Source organism: Harpia harpyja, chromosome 9 (genome assembly GCF_026419915.1).
Source record: "Harpia harpyja isolate bHarHar1 chromosome 9, bHarHar1 primary haplotype, whole genome shotgun sequence".
NCBI classification, from domain to species: domain Eukaryota; kingdom Metazoa; phylum Chordata; class Aves; order Accipitriformes; family Accipitridae; genus Harpia; species Harpia harpyja.
The window spans coordinates 24,559,117-24,574,853 of NC_068948.1; the positions used below are offsets into that span (position 1 = coordinate 24,559,117).

At 68.3% G+C, this 15,737-nt stretch overlaps 4 protein-coding genes across 5 annotated transcripts; 1 reads left to right on the plus strand and 3 right to left on the minus strand.

Moving 5' to 3' along the window:
* Nucleotides 1-839: 839 nt before the first annotated feature.
* LOC128146526 (lens fiber membrane intrinsic protein-like) lies at nt 840-2,228 on the minus strand (the record flags this gene model as incomplete). Its single annotated transcript, XM_052797955.1, is given in 5 exon segments — nt 840-1,063; nt 1,294-1,434; nt 1,960-2,064; nt 2,067-2,181; nt 2,184-2,228. Coding segments are annotated over 5 exon segments (579 nt in total), but the record flags the coding sequence as incomplete, so codon positions are not given.
* Nucleotides 2,229-6,668: 4,440 nt separating this feature from the next.
* On the minus strand, nt 6,669-11,102 carry LOC128145565 (V-type proton ATPase catalytic subunit A-like). The gene is given in 15 exon segments (XM_052795847.1): nt 6,669-6,790; nt 6,866-7,037; nt 7,117-7,211; nt 7,612-7,815; nt 7,890-7,953; nt 8,048-8,106; nt 8,108-8,163; nt 8,267-8,389; nt 8,623-8,731; nt 8,820-8,982; nt 9,519-9,670; nt 9,765-9,902; nt 10,047-10,261; nt 10,691-10,819; nt 11,021-11,102. Coding segments are annotated over 15 exon segments (1,854 nt in total). The 3' UTR covers nt 6,669-6,697.
* An 858-nt stretch (nt 11,103-11,960) lies between these two features.
* Nucleotides 11,961-12,922, minus strand: PFDN2 (prefoldin subunit 2). The gene is made up of 4 exons (XM_052795872.1): nt 12,804-12,922; nt 12,530-12,618; nt 12,326-12,449; nt 11,961-12,225 (listed from the first exon to the last, which is right to left on the minus strand). The coding sequence occupies exons 1-4, from the start codon at nt 12,867-12,869 to the stop codon at nt 12,046-12,048; spliced, it is 459 nt and encodes a 152-aa protein (XP_052651832.1). The 5' UTR covers nt 12,870-12,922; the 3' UTR covers nt 11,961-12,045.
* A 61-nt stretch (nt 12,923-12,983) lies between these two features.
* Nucleotides 12,984-15,411, plus strand: NIT1 (nitrilase 1). 2 transcript variants are annotated; one of them, XM_052795856.1, is made up of 6 exons: nt 12,984-13,066; nt 13,417-13,791; nt 13,894-13,997; nt 14,081-14,214; nt 14,364-14,489; nt 14,835-15,411. In XM_052795856.1, coding segments are annotated over exons 1-6 (1,020 nt in total). In that variant the 5' UTR covers nt 12,984-13,064; the 3' UTR covers nt 15,114-15,411. The 2 variants fall into 2 exon arrangements, with proteins under 2 accessions (XP_052651816.1, XP_052651817.1); XM_052795857.1 differs by lacking the exon at nt 12,984-13,066 and having other exon boundaries at nt 13,165-13,791; nt 14,832-15,411.
* Nucleotides 15,412-15,737: the final 326 nt, after the last annotated feature.

The window sequence follows — 15,737 nt, forward strand, 5'->3', positions numbered from 1 at the left end:
GCGGACCGGTCCGGCAGGTAGGGGCAGGGGCGGGGCCGAGGGCGCGGCCTTAAAGGGGCGACAGTCACCGACGGGGCGCGGCGGGTCCCGCCGGGCGATCCCTCGCCGCGTCGGACGGCGGCTCCCGGTGACATCCCCTGTCCCCGCCCCGGTACCTCCGGTGTCCCCGTGGGTGCCCCTCAGTGACACACACACACCCCCCCCGTTGCCCCTCCCAGTCCATTCCCCCTGCCCCACGGCCTCCCATTAACCCCAGGTCCCTCCCAGTTCCCCCCTCCCTCAGACCCGCCCAGGGTGAGACCCCGCAACCATCCCTGTTCCTGCCCCAAACCCTGGGAAGGGGGAGGGCTGTGGGCTGGCACCGGACCCCCCCACACACACAATTTGGGGTCTCCAAATCCCACTGGACACCACAGGGCAGCCCACGGCGGGGGAGGGGCCTGGCAGTTTATTAGCACAGCAAGAGTCGGGGGGGGAGGGGGCAAAACAGGGGTGGGGAGAGGGGGTGGGAGAGCAGGGGGAGCTCAGCCCTGCAGAGACCAGGCACAACTCAGCACAGCAGTGACTGGACACAACTCAGCACAGCAGTGACCCGCATCCCAGGATGCACCCACCCGACTCCTGTGGGGAGGAGGGTGAGGGTGAGGGCGGGAGGGGGAGCCCCCCGAGGTGGCTGGGGCCCCTCAGGCACCCGCCACTTCAGAGCTCTCTGGAGACGGGTCCTTGGCAGCGGCACAGAGGTGGAAAAAGCCCTGGGGGAGAGAGGAGCCCGTGGGGGCATGGCGATGGCTCAGTGTGCATGTGGGGGAGCCTTCCCTGCTGCCCCCCACCTGTGGGTGCTCTCGGCATGTGGCCGGCCCCAGCTCAGCCCTGCAGAGACCGGGCACAGCTCAGCACAGCAGTGACCAGGCCCTGCGGGTGCTGCTACCTGCTGAGCCGATGAGGACGACAGCGACCCAGCCCAGGATGTAGGACCAGGAGAAGCGCCAGGCGGTGCGGGCTGGCCCCAGGAGGCTCAGCGTGCCAGCCGTGTACACTCCCAGCCCCAGCAGTGCCAGCAGACCTGCGGGCAGAGGGGACGGGTCAGCAGCACGGGCCAGCAGCACGGGCCGGCCCAGCCTGTGAGCCCCCAGCCGGGCATGAAGAGGCTAGGCACAGCTCAGTGCAGCAGTGACAGGCACAGCTCAGCCTGCAGAGACCAGGCACAGCTCAATGCAGCAGTGACCCCCCCGGGGACAGTCCCTGAGCTCCGTGGTGCCCCCAGCCCCCCCCCCCCGTCCCATCCCCACATACCAGCCAGGAGCAGGGTGACACCGGCCACGCGGGCACGCGCCCGCCGGGCAGCACTGGCCACGATGGAGAGCTCCAGAGCGAGGCCGGTGGTGGCAGTGAGCACCGAGAGCAGCATCAGCACCCGTGTGGCCTCCCATAAGGCTGGTGGGGGACACACACACACAGGTGTTGGGGACACAGGACCCAAACAAGTACGCGCCCAGAACACTGCCCCCACACCTTGCCTGCAGAGGCCAGGCACAGCTCAGCACAGCAGTGCCCCCCCCCCGCAGAGACCAGGCACAGCTCAGTGCAGCAGAACTCCCCCCAATCCCCACCCACAGAGGCCGGGCACATCTCAGTGCAGCAGTGACCCCACACACCCCACAGCTATCAGGCACAGCTCAGCACAGCAGTGCTCCCCCCCCCATTCCCCACGCCTCAGAGACCGGGCACAGCTCAGCGCAGCAGTGCCTCCCTCCCCCACCCCCCCCGCAGAGACCAGGCACAGCTCAGTTGCAGCAGAACTCCCCCCCATCCCTACCCCACAGAGGCCGGGCACAGCTCAGTGCAGCAGTGACCCCACACACACCCCACAGAGACCAGGCACAGCTCAGCACAGCAGTGCTCCCCGCCCATCCCCACCCTGCAGAGGCCCGGGCACAGCTCATCTCACCCGGTGCCTACCCGGGGTGCCGGGGTGGGGGCGGCAGTGCCCCCCGAGGCAGGTTCGCCACAGCCCGAGGCTGGCGGTGCCACCGGGCGCCCGGCGCTGCAGCCAGAAGTGGGTGGTGTGGCGGCCAGGAGCAGGGCCAGGCCGCTGGCCCCGCAGAGCAGCCCCCCGCCCGCCGGCATCCCCCTGTGCCGGGGAGGGGCTGTGGGGGCTGCTGCCACCCCCGGGGGGGGGGGGGTGGAGGCAGCACCAGGGGACACGGGGGACAATCGTGGGGAGATCTCTGGGGGACATGGGGGTACCTGGAGGGGGCATCTCCAGGGGGATGCAGGGGACAACTGGGGGGACATCTTGGGGGGGGGGGGCATCTCCAGGGGACACTGGGGACAATTGTGGGGACATCTGCAGGGGACAAGGGGGTACCCGGGGAGGGCAGGGCAGGGGCATCTTCAGGGGACCCTGGGGGACACCCATGGGGACACCTGCAGGGGCTGTCAGTGGAAGCCAGGGTGGCATCTCAAGGATATGGGGGTACCTGGGGGTGGCATCTGCAGGGGACAATTGTAGGGGACATCTTGGGGGGGGGGTGTACCCTGGGGTGGCATCTCCAGGGGACACAAGGGGCACCCATGGGGACATCTCTGGGGCACATGGGGGTACGTGGGGGGCCATCTCTAGGGGACGCAGGGGACAATTGTAGGACATCTCCTGGGGGAGGATGTACTCGGGGGGGTGACATCTCCAGGGGACACAGGGGACACTCAGGGACATCTCTGGGGGACATGGGGGTACCCGGGGGTGGCATCTCCAGGGGACACTGGGGACAATTGTGGGGACATCTGCAGGGGACAGGGGGGTAGCCGGGGGGGGGCATCTTCAGGGGACACTGGGGACACCCATGGGGACACCTGCAGGGGCTGTCAGTGGAAGCCAGGGTGGCATCTCAAGGATATGGGGGTACCTGGGGGTGGCATCTGCAGGGGACACAACAGGCACGCATGGGGACATCTCTGGGGGACATGGGGGTATGTGGGGGGGGGGCACCTCCAGGGAACACAGGGGACAATTGTAGGGACATCTCCGGGGGAGGGGTGTACCCGGGGGGGGGGTGCATTCTCCAGGGGACACAGGGGACACCCATGGGGACACCTGCAGGGGCTGTCAGTGGAAGCCAGCGTGGCATCTTAAGGATATGGGAGTACCCGGGGGCGGCACCTCTGGGGACATTGGGCACTCGGGGGTGGCACCTTGGGGGACACCAGGGGCATCTCCGGGGGACACCACAGGGGACCCAGGGGTGGCACCCCCGGGAGGCGGGTGGGGAATGGGGGACAGACCCCTCCCGGGCACCCACCCCCGGCCACTCACCTGCCTTCAGCACCCGCCAGCCGTGTGCCCCATGGCCGCCTGTGCCTCTGTCCCTCTGTCCCTCTGGGATGGGGACAGGGGCCCTGGGCGGCAGGGGGGGTGTTGAGGCCGTGGGGACACGTGGCAGTGCCATTGTCAGGGACACAATGCAGGGAAGGCTCTGGGTGCTGCCGTCACCCGGGTGCTGACATGGCAAAAGCTTGTCCCCACCAGGGGGGCAAGGGACACAGCCGGCATCCCACCCTGACACCCCCCCCAACCCCAGTGTCCCCTCCAGTACCCTGGGGACAGTGGGTGCCATCACCATGGGCAGGATCAGTCCCGGGTGGGCTGGGGACCCTGCGGCCACCGGGCTGGGGATGGGACACTGGGGACATAGGGGACATTGGGGGCAGGGGGGCAGGGGGGCCGGGGAGACATGGGGGACACAGAGGAAAGGGACATTGGGAACGCTGGGGGTGTGAGTTGGGGGGGAGCCCCCAGGGTGGGGGTCAGTCCCCAGGGGTGGCCAAGGAGGCGCCGGCCGGGGCTGTCCCCTGGTGCCACTGTCCACGTGGCACATGCCGGGGGGGGACACATGTGCTGCACACGCGTGTGCCCTGGCAGGCCGGCACGCACAATCCCTGTGCACACGCTGTCCCACGGGGCCAGGCACACTTGTGCACACCCCCGCCACACACACACGTGTGCGCACACCCCCCCCAGCACACGCACACCCGTGTGCACACCCCTCCCCACATGCCCCCGCACGTGCCCCCACCCCTAACACGCACACCCAGAGACACGCACACCCCCCCGTGCACCCTTGCACATACGTGTGCACACACGCACATGCACATATGCACACACACGCGCACACTCACACATGCACGGGCACACACTCTCGCTGGGTCACAGGCCACAGGCAGGCGGCAGCAGCAGGATGAGGAGGAGGCCGAGGCTGCAGCTGCCGCGGGGGGGGGCCCTGGAGCAGGGGGGGCTGCAGGGAGCACCTGCGGAGAGGGTGGCCAGGGGGGGAAACCACCTCAGGGGCTGCCCACGTCCCCACGGGCCTGATGCCAGGGTGAGGGGCTCCTGCTGCCCCCACCCCCCGTACAGCACCCACAGCCCCAATGCCAGGGTGAGGGGTTCCCACCATCCGCCATCCCCGCAGCCCCAATGCCAGGGTGAGGGGCTCCCACCACCCACCGTCCCCACAGCCCCGACACCAGGGTGAGGGGCTCCCACCACCCACCATCCCCACAGCACCCACAGCCCCGACACCAGGGCGAGAGGCTCCCACCACCCACTATCCCCATAGCCCCAATGCCAGGGTGAGGGGCTCCCATCATCCCCACAGCCCCAACGCCAGGGTGAGGGGCTCACCACCGCTGAGGAGCAGCATCACCTCCCCGCAGGCACAGTCGTCCTCGCCCAGCAGCAGGCAGGTGTAGGTGCCGGCGTCCTCATCCCGCAGGCGCCGCAGGACCAGCACCCCTGGGGTGTCGGTGGGTGCCGGCAGCACGGTGCAGTTGCAGTAGGGTGGGCCGCAGCGAGGGTGGCCACAGCTCTGGCTGCAGATGGCAGCACTGGGGCCCGCAGGGTCACCCCAGAAGTGCCAGTGCATGGCCCGCAGCTGGCCCAGGGGGGCACCCACCAAGGGGCACCCCAGGGTGATGCTGGCACCCAGTGTGCCGTTGGCCTGTGCCCGGCCCCGGTGGGGGCTGTGGCACAGCCCGCAGACCTTCGAGGTGTCACTGTGGCCCGCGGCTGGCTCATCTGGGCCATGGCAGGGGCCCAGCGCAAGGGGGCCTGGGGACAACAGGGACTGTCACCGGCACATGGCGCCGACCTGTGGTATGGCCTTGGGGGGACCCTGGGGACTGCCACGATCCCATGGCCACGGGGGACACTGCTGGGGCACCCTGGGGATGGTCATCATCCCACGGCCATGGGGGTCACTACTGGGGGACCCTGGGGACTGTCACCATCCCGTGGCCACGGGGGACACTGCTGGGGGACCCTGGGGATTGTCATTGTCTCACGGCCACGGGGGTCACTACTGGGGACCCTGGGGACTGTCACCGTCCCACGATGTGGCCATGGCGGGGACTCACCAGTGTGGGACACTCGGGGACCGTCACCACGACAGCTCGGGGACGGGACAGGGACCGGGATGGGGACACGGGGACAGGGATGGGGGCATGGGAAGGGACAGGGACGGGGACAGGGACAACCTCCTCCGCCAGCCCCGAGCCCCACCGTCTCCCGCAGTGTCGTCGTCCCCCCCTCGGTGCTCCCGGTCCCCCAGCCCCCCTCCACGACCCCGCAGCCCCCCCCCCGACCCCCCCCAGGACCCACCGGGGGGCAGCAGGGCTGAGCCCAGCCCCAGGGGCAGCAGCAGGACCCACATCTCCGGGCGGTGGCTCGGGGGGGGGGGCGGGACGGGGCGGGGGATGGGGCGGGAGGGGGCGGCACCGAGGGCGGCGGGGCGGGGGACGGGGACGGACGGACACGACGACATAGGACACCCCCACCCCCATCCCGGGGCTGGCGGGGTCTCCCCGGGGTCGCCCGTCACCCCCCACGCCGGGGTCCGCCCGGCGTGGGGGGTGACGGGCGACCCCGGGGAGACCCCGCCAGCCCCGAGGCGGGTGGGGGGGGCAAATAGGAGGACACCCCCCCCAGCCACGTGGCTCCTTTGACTTGGTGGCCCCAAAATGCACCCACAGCACCCGGCTGTGTGTGTGCGTGTGTGTCGCACCCGAGACCCCGTGTTGTCACCTCAGCTCTGGCCCGGGAGGGAGGTCATTGTGACCCCCATGTCCCACCCAGGGGGTCACTGTCACCCCCATGTCCCACCACTGTCCCCACTGCTGGAGGATGCTCAGGGATGGCCCAGGGGGCGTCACTGTCACCCCTATGTCCCATCCAGAGTGTCCTTGTCACCCCCATGTCCCACCCAGGGGGGTCACTGTCACCCCCATGTCCCACTGCCACCCCACTGCAGGCAGCTCGGGCCCACTGGGGTCCCCGCCACGTGCACCGAATCCACTGGGGCTCAGCATGGAGAAAGGGGGCTTCTTGCTGGGGGGGGCTGCTGAACCCCAAAACCACCACATCAACCCCCCAAAATCCTCCCAGGCCCTGAAGAGGCTGCCCCCCAGACCTCCCTGTCTTTCCTCTCCTCTCCTTTCCAGGCTGGAGCAGGAAAGGGACCCCCCTGGGCCCGCCTGGCGAGGGTCCAGTGCCAGCACCCGCGGAGGGAGGGGGACCGGACGCTTCCGCCCACCATGGGGAAACCACGCCTAGAGGCCAAGTGCCACTTCGGGCCCTTTATTGGACAGGGGGGCAGTCCCAGGGGGACCCCCGCATCCCGTACCCCCCCCTTTTCCTGCCCCCGCCTCAGTCCTCCAGGTTGCGGAAAGCTGCCTGCATCTCCTCGTTGAGCTGGGCGAAGGCAGCCGTGATGTTGGCTTCACCGTCCTTCACCGGGTCCTGGGGACACGTGGGACATGGTGGCATCACCCCCCGCACCTCCCCAATGGGGGTCACAGCCCCCCTGACACCGACCTTGAACTTCATGGCACTCAGCTTGTAGAGGATGTCCCCCAGGCTCTCGCGGATGGTGGCCCAGGTAATGCGGCGCTCGCCTGGCACAGTGGCCTCCACGGCATGCCGCGCCAGCTCGTAGAAGGTGACCATGTTGTGCAGCATCCCCACCGTCTTGTAGAAGGGGCAGAACCTGGGGCGGGGGGGTGTCATCGGGGGGGGTCAGGGCTGGAACCGGGGGGGCCGGAGGGCTGCGGGGGCGGTGGGGGTACCTGTCATAGGAGGAGTAGCCGTTCTGCTGGAGGAAGTCATCCTTGAGGAGCTTCGCCACCTCCAGCGTCACCTTGTCAGCCTCGGCGAGGGATGCCTGCAGGGGGATGGGTCTGGGGTGTCCCCATTCCCATCCCCATCTCACCCCATATCCTATGTCCTCATCCCCAGCCCATCATGACCCCATCCCCATCCATCCCATCCCAATCCCATATCCCCCATTCCCATCCTCATCCCATAGCCCATATCCCCATCCCCACCCCAATCCCATCCCATATCCCTGATCCCATTCCTCATCCCCCATTCCATCCTCATCCCCATCCCCAACCCCTCCTATCGCCATCCCATATCCCCATCCGCTTCTCCATCCCCATCCATTATGTCTCCTTCCTCATCCTCATCCCATATCCCCATCCCATCCTTATCCCAGTTCCTACCACAATTCCATCCCGTATCATCCATCCCACCTCCATCCCCTCTCCCATCCCCTATCCCACCTTGCCGACCAGCTGGACAATCTCAGCCAGCTCCTCTTCCTCCTGCAGGATCTCCCTGGCCCGGCTGCGCAGGGAGGGGAACTCGGGGTGCAGCCCCTCGTAGTGGGACTCCAGCGCCCGCAGGTACCTGCTGTAGCTGATCAGCCAGTTGACCGAGGGGAAGTGCTTGCGCTGTGCCAGCTTCTTGTCCAGCCCCCAAAAAACCTGGGGGGGCACGGAGCAGGGGTTGTCAGGGATGGTCATGCCTGGATGGGGGGTCCCCGGTGCGTCCCGCTCACCTGCACAATGCCCAGCGTGGCCGAGGTGACGGGGTCTGAGAAGTCCCCTCCCGGCGGGGACACGCTGTGGGGGACAGTGGGTGGGGGGCTTGGCAGGGTGGCCAGAGTGGGGGTCCCCCACGCCGCCCCCCTCCCCGCCGTGGCCCCCCCCCACTCACGCGCCGACGATGCTGACGCTGCCCTCACGGGCCGGGGACCCCAGGCAGCGCGCTCGCCCCCGCGCGCTCATAGAATGATGCCAGGCGGGCGCCCAGGTACGCTGGGTAGCCGCTGTCTGCGGGGAGTGTGGCGTCACCAGGGGGGCCGGAGCCCCTCACCGTGGCCTCAGGGCTAGTGGAGGGGCGAGGGGTTCCTCCCACCCTGGGACCGGGGCTCACCCGCCGGCATCTCGGCCAAGCGCCCCGAGATCTCGCGCAGTGCCTCGGCCCAGCGGGAAGTGGAGTCGGCCATCATGCTGACGTGGTGGCCCATGTCGCGGAAGTACTCGGAGAGCGTGATGCCTGCACCGGCGGCACACGGCTCGCACATTTGGCACGGCCCTCACGCCCTCGGTGTGCACCCCTTGCACGCTTGGCGCATGCTCCAGCGAGCTCACGGCTGCCCTTCTGTGCACCCATCCATGCACATGGCTGGGTGCACAAGTGGCCCCACAGCGTGCAAGCACACTCACACATGCCACACACACTCACATGTGCCGCACACACCCCCCGCACTGTGGCGGTCCCCAGCCCACCGGTGTAGATGGAGGCTTCACGGGCGGCCACCGGCATGTTGGAGGTGTTCGCCACCAGGGTTGTGCGCTTCATGATGGTCTCTGTCCTCCCGTCCACCTCCATGGTGAGCTGGGGACAGCATCACCGTCACCACCCGGCCACCAGCCCCGCGGCACCCAGCTGACCGTCACCCCATCACCGTGCCACCCATCCCCACCTCGGGGAAGTCCCGCAGGACCTCGGACATCTCGTTGCCCCGCTCGCCGCAGCCCACGTAGACGATGACATCGCTGTTGGAGTACTTGGACAGGGACTGAGAGATGACAGTCTTGCCACAGCCAAAAGCGCCCGGGATGGCCGTGGTGCCACCCTGCACACACCTGGGGATGGGGATGCGTGGGGACAGCTGAGAGTGGCAGCTGCAGAGGGGGGACGGTCCCCCCACACCACCCAGCTACATCCCCATGGAGATGGGAGGGACCCCCATCCCTGTCCCTGTCCCCATCTCTCCTGGGCACTGTCTGGAGTGATTGTGACCCCCCCCAGTGTCACCCACCAGCCCCCTCACTGTCCCCTTTTTCCCCAGCAGGGCTGTCCCCACCCTTGTCCCTGTTCCCAGCCCCAACCCTGTCTGTGTCCCCATCCCTGTCCCCATCCCCCATCCTTGTCCCTCATCCCCATCCTTGTCCCTTGTTCCCATTTCCAGCCCTATCCCCACTTCCATCCCTGTCTCATGTCGCTGTCCCCTGTCCCCAGCCCTGTCCCTGTCCCCAGCCCCATCTCTGTCCCTGTTCCCCACCCCCAACCCTGTCCCCACCCCTGTCCCTGTCCCCAATCCCCATCTCCAGCCCTATCTCCATCCCCATCCCTGTCCCCATCTCCCACCCTTGCCCCCCACCCCGGTCCCACTCCCTACGGGAAGAGGGCGTCCAGCACCCGCTGGCCTGTCAGCAGCGGATGATTTGCCGGCAGCTTCTCGGCCACAGGCCGGGTCTGTCTCACCGGCCAGACCTGCAGCATGGTCAGCTTCTCTGCACTGCCCTGGAAGTCCAGCTCCAGCACCACGTCCTGCAGGGGGGACAGGAGGGACGGGCAGGGCAGTGGGGACAGGGGACCCCAACACCCACCACCCCACTGCCCACCACCGGCCTCCCACCCTTACCAAGACGCTGTAGTGCCCGGGGGGTGCGATGTAGGTGACGGTGCCGCGGCTGCGGGGTGGCACCATGATCTTGTGCTGTATGAGCGAGTTCTCGGCCACCGTCCCGTAGATGTCACCACCGGTGACGTGGCTCCCAACCTGGAGGATGGGGGTGGCCGTGAGGATGCAGGACCCCAATGGGGACAGGCTGCGTTCCCTCCAGGGGTGCTGGGAGAAGGGGTGTCCGTCCCCGCATACCCAGGAGGCGTGTGGGGACACGCACCCAGACGTGGCGACACGCACCTGGACGTCCTTGCTGGGGGTGAAGTCCCAGGCGAGGTGCCGGGGCAGCGCGGGGACATTGGTGCCCCGCGGGATGTAGATGCTGCGGGTGAGCTGGGCGATGTCCCGCAGCGGACGCTGGATCCCATCGAAGATGGAGCCCAGGATGCCAGGACCCAGCTCCACCGAGAGCGGCTTCCCCGTTCGCAGCACCGGGTCCCCCACCCGCACCCCCGCTGCCCCCGCGCTCAGGAAAGGCCACCAATGAGATGGGGATGGGGACGGGATGGGGGGGGACCAGAGGGGCAGCAAAAGATGGGGGGACAGGGCAGGAGAAGATGGCGGGGTGGGAATAGGGATAGGGAGAAGGCAGGGGAGGATGGAACAAGGGGACAGCGGAGGATGGCAGGGACAGGGCAGAGGGACCGGAGGGGGGGACAGGGGCAGGTGGGGAGGGGGACAGGGGAGGAAGGGAAGGGCAGGACGAGGAGGTGGGGGGGGATAGAGGGGGACAGGGGAGGATGAGGGGACAGAGAAGGACAGGAGGGACAGGGAAGGGGGATGGGGGACAGAGGGGTACAGGGGGGTGGGGGGGACAGAGAAGGACAGGGAAGGGCAGGGGTGGTGGGGAGGGGACATGGGGACAGGCAGTGCCGGCAGGATACAGGTCTCCTCGTAGACCTGAAGGGTGGCCATGTCCCCCTCCAGCCGGATGATCTCCCCCACCAGCTCCGCATGCCCCACGCGCACCAGCTCATACATGGCTGCCCCCGCCATGCGGGTGGCCGTCACCACTGTGGGGACATGCCACCGTCACCCTGACCCGGCCCTGACCACCCCCCCCCGGCAGCTCCCCTGTCCCCAACCCATCCCCACCCCTGTCCCCTCCCCATGACCTTCCCTGCTGCTCCGCCATCCCTGTCCCCTCCCCAGGCCCCATTTTGAGGCCAAAAAGACCATTGGGGTCCCTGTCCCTGTGTCCCCACTGCCGGTACCGGGACCCGACACGCCGTGGACAGAGCCCAGCAGACTCTCCCTCTCGGCCTCTGCCAGCCGCAGCCCCCCGGCCCCCTCCATGGCGTCCCCCACCAGTCCCGGCGTCACCGGCGTTATATGGGGCCACCAGCCGCGGGGAACCGGCTGAGCCTGGTGGGAGGTGATGCCGCGGGTGGGGGCTGTGTACAGTCAACAAGGGCCACGTCCCCTCCTCTTGTCCCCCTCCTCCCGCCACCGCCGCCACACCCTGGGGTGCCACACACCAGCACGCACCGGCACGCACCGGCACACGCCGACCTCTGCCTCGCTCAGGGTGACGGTGACACCCTCCCTTCCCTGCTGCCACCACCAGGTCCCCATCCCCTCCTGGGTGCGTGTCCTGGGGTCTCTCTCTCCCCAGGGACCTGCCCCCCCTCCACGTCCCCTGTCCCTACCTTTTGGGGTGTCCACAGCCCCCAGCAGCACATATGTGTACCCCCCCGTAGCACCCACCACCCTGATTTTGGGGCCCCCTCACAGCGTTTCAGGCACTGGGGGCGGGTTCTCGCCCCCCCAGCCCCACGTGAGGCTGGGGCAGCAGCTCCAGCACAGCTGCCGGGGGGGTGCAGGGGGGGGGGGGGGGGCAAACTGTTGGTGACCGCCCCCAGGGAAGCACCGCAGAGCATTTCTGGTGGCCAGAACAAGAAACCAGCGGTCCAGGCCAGCCCAGTGCCACCATCTGCCCCACCGCATTGCCCCCGAAGTGCCACCTCTCCCCGGGAGAGGGGGACGGTGATAGTGGGTCACCTGTAGCAAGCCAAGCAAGGGGTGGGGGGCTGGGTCCCGGCCCTGTTCTGGCCTTCCCCAGGGGCTGCACCCCGCTCTTCCTGCCCCCCATCCCCCACCCACCAGAGCCTGGGAAGCAGCAGCCACCCTCAGTGCCCACGCTTGGCCCGTGACCAAAGGAAAAAGAAACCACATTTATTTAACAAAAGCACAAGAGGAGCAAAGCTAAATAACAAGGCGAGGGGGGAGGGCGGGGGAGCTAGGAGACCAGGACGCCAGCTGAGCCGCCCTTGGCCCCAGCCCCCTCGGCCCCCTCCTTGGGGGGCTGCTTGGGGTCGTCCTCGCCCACCAGCCGAATGTTGTGCTTCTCCCGAAACTCATTCAGCTCCCGACCCTTCGCCTGCAGCTGCTGGTTCAGCGTCTCAATGATTTTGCTGATCTAGGAAAAAAAAAAGGGGGGGTGGGGGGGGTGGGGGGGAAGAGAGAGGGGTCATGGGGGAGCTGGGGGGTCCCCGGGGGGGTCCCTGGCCGCCCCTCACCTGCTCCTTGTTGCTCTCCAGGGCGGGCAGCACCTCCTTGACGGTGCGCTCCACCAAGATGCCGCCCACCATGCGGTAGCACTTCCGCGTGGGATCCACATCCCGCAGCGTCTCGATGACCAGGCTGGGAGGAAGAGGAGGGTGAGGGAGGGCGGCGAAGGCCCCCGCGGCCCAGATGTGCCCCCCCATCCCATCCCATCCCACCTGTGCTCGTTCAGCTCCAGCTCCAGCTCGGCCGCCTTCGAGGCCAGGCCCCGCTGCTCCTGCCGCAGCCGGTTGAACCGGGCCACCACCTGCGGGGACGGGGACAGGGACAGGGGCGGGGACGGAGCTGGACCCCCCCCGGTGCCGGGGGCCTGCCCGGGACACACCCCCCCCCGCCCCTCCGCCGCCCTCCCCAGTTCCCGAGGCCTGCCCGGGGACCCTCTCCCGGTGTCAGGGCCCAGCTGAAGCCCCCTCGCCGCTCCCCGGCCCGGACCTGCTCCGCCGTCAGCGCCTTCCCACTGGGCGCTGCCGCCGGCCGCCCCTTCGCGCTGTCCGCCATCTTCCCCCCCCCCGCCACCGGCGCCTTCCTGCGCCGCGGGCCCCGCCCCTTTCCGGCCGGCGCCGGAAGGGGCGGGGCCCGTAGAGGGCACTGCCCGTTGAGGCGGTGCCGCCGCCATCTTTGCTGCGGGCGCGGCTGGCGGAGGGGGAGGGACGGGGGACTTTGCCTGCGTCTTCTCCGTGCAGCCGGTGGGGCATGTACGGGCCGGGGGGCAGGTAGGGGGGCGCAGGAGACGCTTGGGGGGGAGATTTGGGGCAAATTGGGCCACTGGGGGGGGATGATGGGGCCTGGGGGCGGGTGGGGGGTTGGCGTGGGGCAGACCTGGGGCAATTTGGGGGTGCTGGGGCAGTTTGGGGTCTGGCCTGGGCGCTGCAGGCGGGCTGGGGGCAGTGGGGTCACAGGAGGGGGCTGGCCGGTAACAGCCACCCACAGGCCCCTGCGTGGGGGCCGGTGCCGTCCCCTCGGCCGTGGGTCCCTCCCGGCACAGGGACCAGGCAGCAGCCGTGACCCTCCCCCCTCCACACCCCGGGGTCCCCCCTGCCCCCAGGCTGAGAGCGGTGCCCTGGACTCTGCTGCGCTGCCTGCTCCCAGCCCCCCCGTGCACCCCGAGATGGCCGCACAGCTCCGGTACCCTGGGCAGGTATCCCACGCTGTGCCACAGCTCCCCGCACCTGCCCCATGCCATGGCGGACCCCCCGACGCTGAAGCCACTGGTGGCTGTGGGCCAGGTCACCTCCACGCCTGACAAGGAGCTGAACTTCGCCATCTGTGCCGGGCTGGTGCGGGAGGCCACACATCGCGGCGCCTGCCTCGTCTTCCTCCCCGAGGGCTTTGACTACATCGGCTCCAACACGGCGCAGACCCTCAGCCTGGCTGAGGGACTGGACGGGGACCTCATGGGACGCTACGCCAAGCTGGCTAAGTACCGATGGGGACCCCCTCACAGGGTGGCGGAGACAGAGCCACTGGTGCTGGCTGCAAGATTGCCGGCAGAGCCAGGGTGACCCCAGGTCCCTCTCCCCAGGGAGTATGGCGTGTGGCTGTCCCTGGGTGGCTTCCACGAGCGCGGCCAGGACTGGCCAACCACGCAGCGCATCTACAACTGCCATGTGCTGCTGGACCCTGCAGGTGAGAGCCCCCAGCCCTGCCCCACCAACCTGGGGTCCCCAGCTCCCACAGACGTCCCCCCCCTCACACCCTCTTGTCCCCAGGTAACATTGTGGCCGCTTACAGGAAGACCCACCTGTGTGACGTGGAGCTGGAGGGACGCGTCACCATGAAGGAGAGCAGCTTCACCAATCCTGGTACCGAGATCGTGGCCCCGATCAGCACACCGGCAGGGAAGGTACGGGACGGATGGGCACCTCTGGGGATGTTTGGGGTCCCTGTGGGGCGAGGGGCTCCCCTGGCTCTAGCACCACATCCCCTCTGCTGTCCCCTCACCTCTGCCCGGGCACTGTGTCCTCACTGATGTCGCTTCCTTGCCCCTGCCAGCTCGGCCTCTCCATCTGCTATGACCTGCGCTTCCCCGAGATCTCGCTAGCGCTGCGGCGTGCCGGTGCCGAGATCCTCACCTACCCTTCAGCCTTCACCGTCCCCACGGGCTCAGCACACTGGGAGGTGAGTTCGGCCCTGGCCCTCCCAGCCTCTCCCTTGGCCCCGTGCCCTGCTCCAGGTGGCTCTTGCTGCTTGTCCCTTCTCTGTTGGGCTGGGGACACCCCGGGGGCTGGCAGCTTAGGGCTGAGCCCTCACCCCAACCATCTCCAGCAGCAAGCACACAGGGATGAATCCTGCAGCCAAGAGGGGCAAATTTAAGACAAAAAGCCTCTTTTTTGGGTATTTAAGGGGCAGGTGGCACAGCCAGCCCAGCTGCGGGGCCCCCACCCAAACCCCACTCTCTGCCCCATTTCCCCCCTACCCGGGGCTGTGGTCCAGCACCACCGGCAGTGCCATGTCCCCCAGCAGGTGCTGCTGCGGGCCCGGGCCATCGAGAGCCAGTGCTACGTGGTGGCAGCTGCCCAGACTGGGAAGAACCATGAGCATCGGACGTCCTATGGCCATGCGCTGGTGGTGGACCCCTGGGGTGCCGTGGTGGCCCAGTGCCATGAGGGAACTGGGCTCTGCTACGCCGAGATCGACCTCAACTACCTGCACCGCATCCGCCAGGAGATCCCGGTGCACAGCCACCGCCGGCCTGACCTCTATGGCACCATGGCAGCCACAGGGCTGGCACCAGTGCCATGAGCCCCTCCCTGGTGTGGTAAAATCCAGAGCAGGGCCAGAGCTGCTCTTTCAGACTGTTTCTCCCCAAAATGCAGCAGCAAGATGGGCTCAGGGTTCCCTGTGCCGCAGCCAGAAGTGTCTCCCCCCCAAGCTCCCATAGTGCTGGGGGGGCGGGTCAGGGGTCCCCCCAGCACAGGCAGGGGCAGAAGGAGCCAGCCAGGCACTGCGGTAGATGTTTATTTCAAGAAACCCGAAAGCTACACAGGGAATATGACCATTATATTGAAGTTTAAAAAATACAGAAGTCACAGAAATTACACCAAGTTGTGCCAGAATCGTCCATAAGCAGAGGGGGGCTGCGTGCCCTGGGGCAGGGGAGGGGGGGCACACACACCATGAGTCCCAGGGGGCTACCCCCCATCCAGGAGGGGGTCTGTACCCCCCAGCAGCCGAGCAGGGATGGGGAGAAAAAACCACAAAACCAGGATGGAGCTGGAGAAACATCCCCTCACCCCAAGGACCGACAGGCAGCAGATGGGGGGGCAGGGACAGAGAGCCAAGGCATGGGCCAGGCAGCCACGCACTGCACACTGCCAGCTGCCCTCCAACACATGCAGGCAGAGGCTCAGCTGCCTGCTGCCAGCA

Bases quoted from the DNA above. Each gene is read 5' to 3' on its own strand.
- PFDN2 (XM_052795872.1), bottom strand. From the start codon at position 12,869: ATGGCGGACAGCGCGAAGGGGCGGCCGGCGGCAGCGCCCAGTGGGAAG. The intron at 12,619-12,803 runs GTCCGGGCCGGG...CCGTCCCCGCAG, and splicing joins AGGCGCTGACGGCGGAGCAG to GTGGTGGCCCGGTTCAACCG. The intron at 12,450-12,529 runs GTGGGATGGGAT...TCTTCCTCCCAG, and splicing joins CTGGAGCTGAACGAGCACAG to CCTGGTCATCGAGACGCTGC.
- NIT1 (XM_052795856.1), top strand. The intron at 14,215-14,363 runs GTACGGGACGGA...TGCCCCTGCCAG, and splicing joins TCAGCACACCGGCAGGGAAG to CTCGGCCTCTCCATCTGCTA. The intron at 14,490-14,834 runs GTGAGTTCGGCC...GTCCCCCAGCAG, and splicing joins CGGGCTCAGCACACTGGGAG to GTGCTGCTGCGGGCCCGGGC.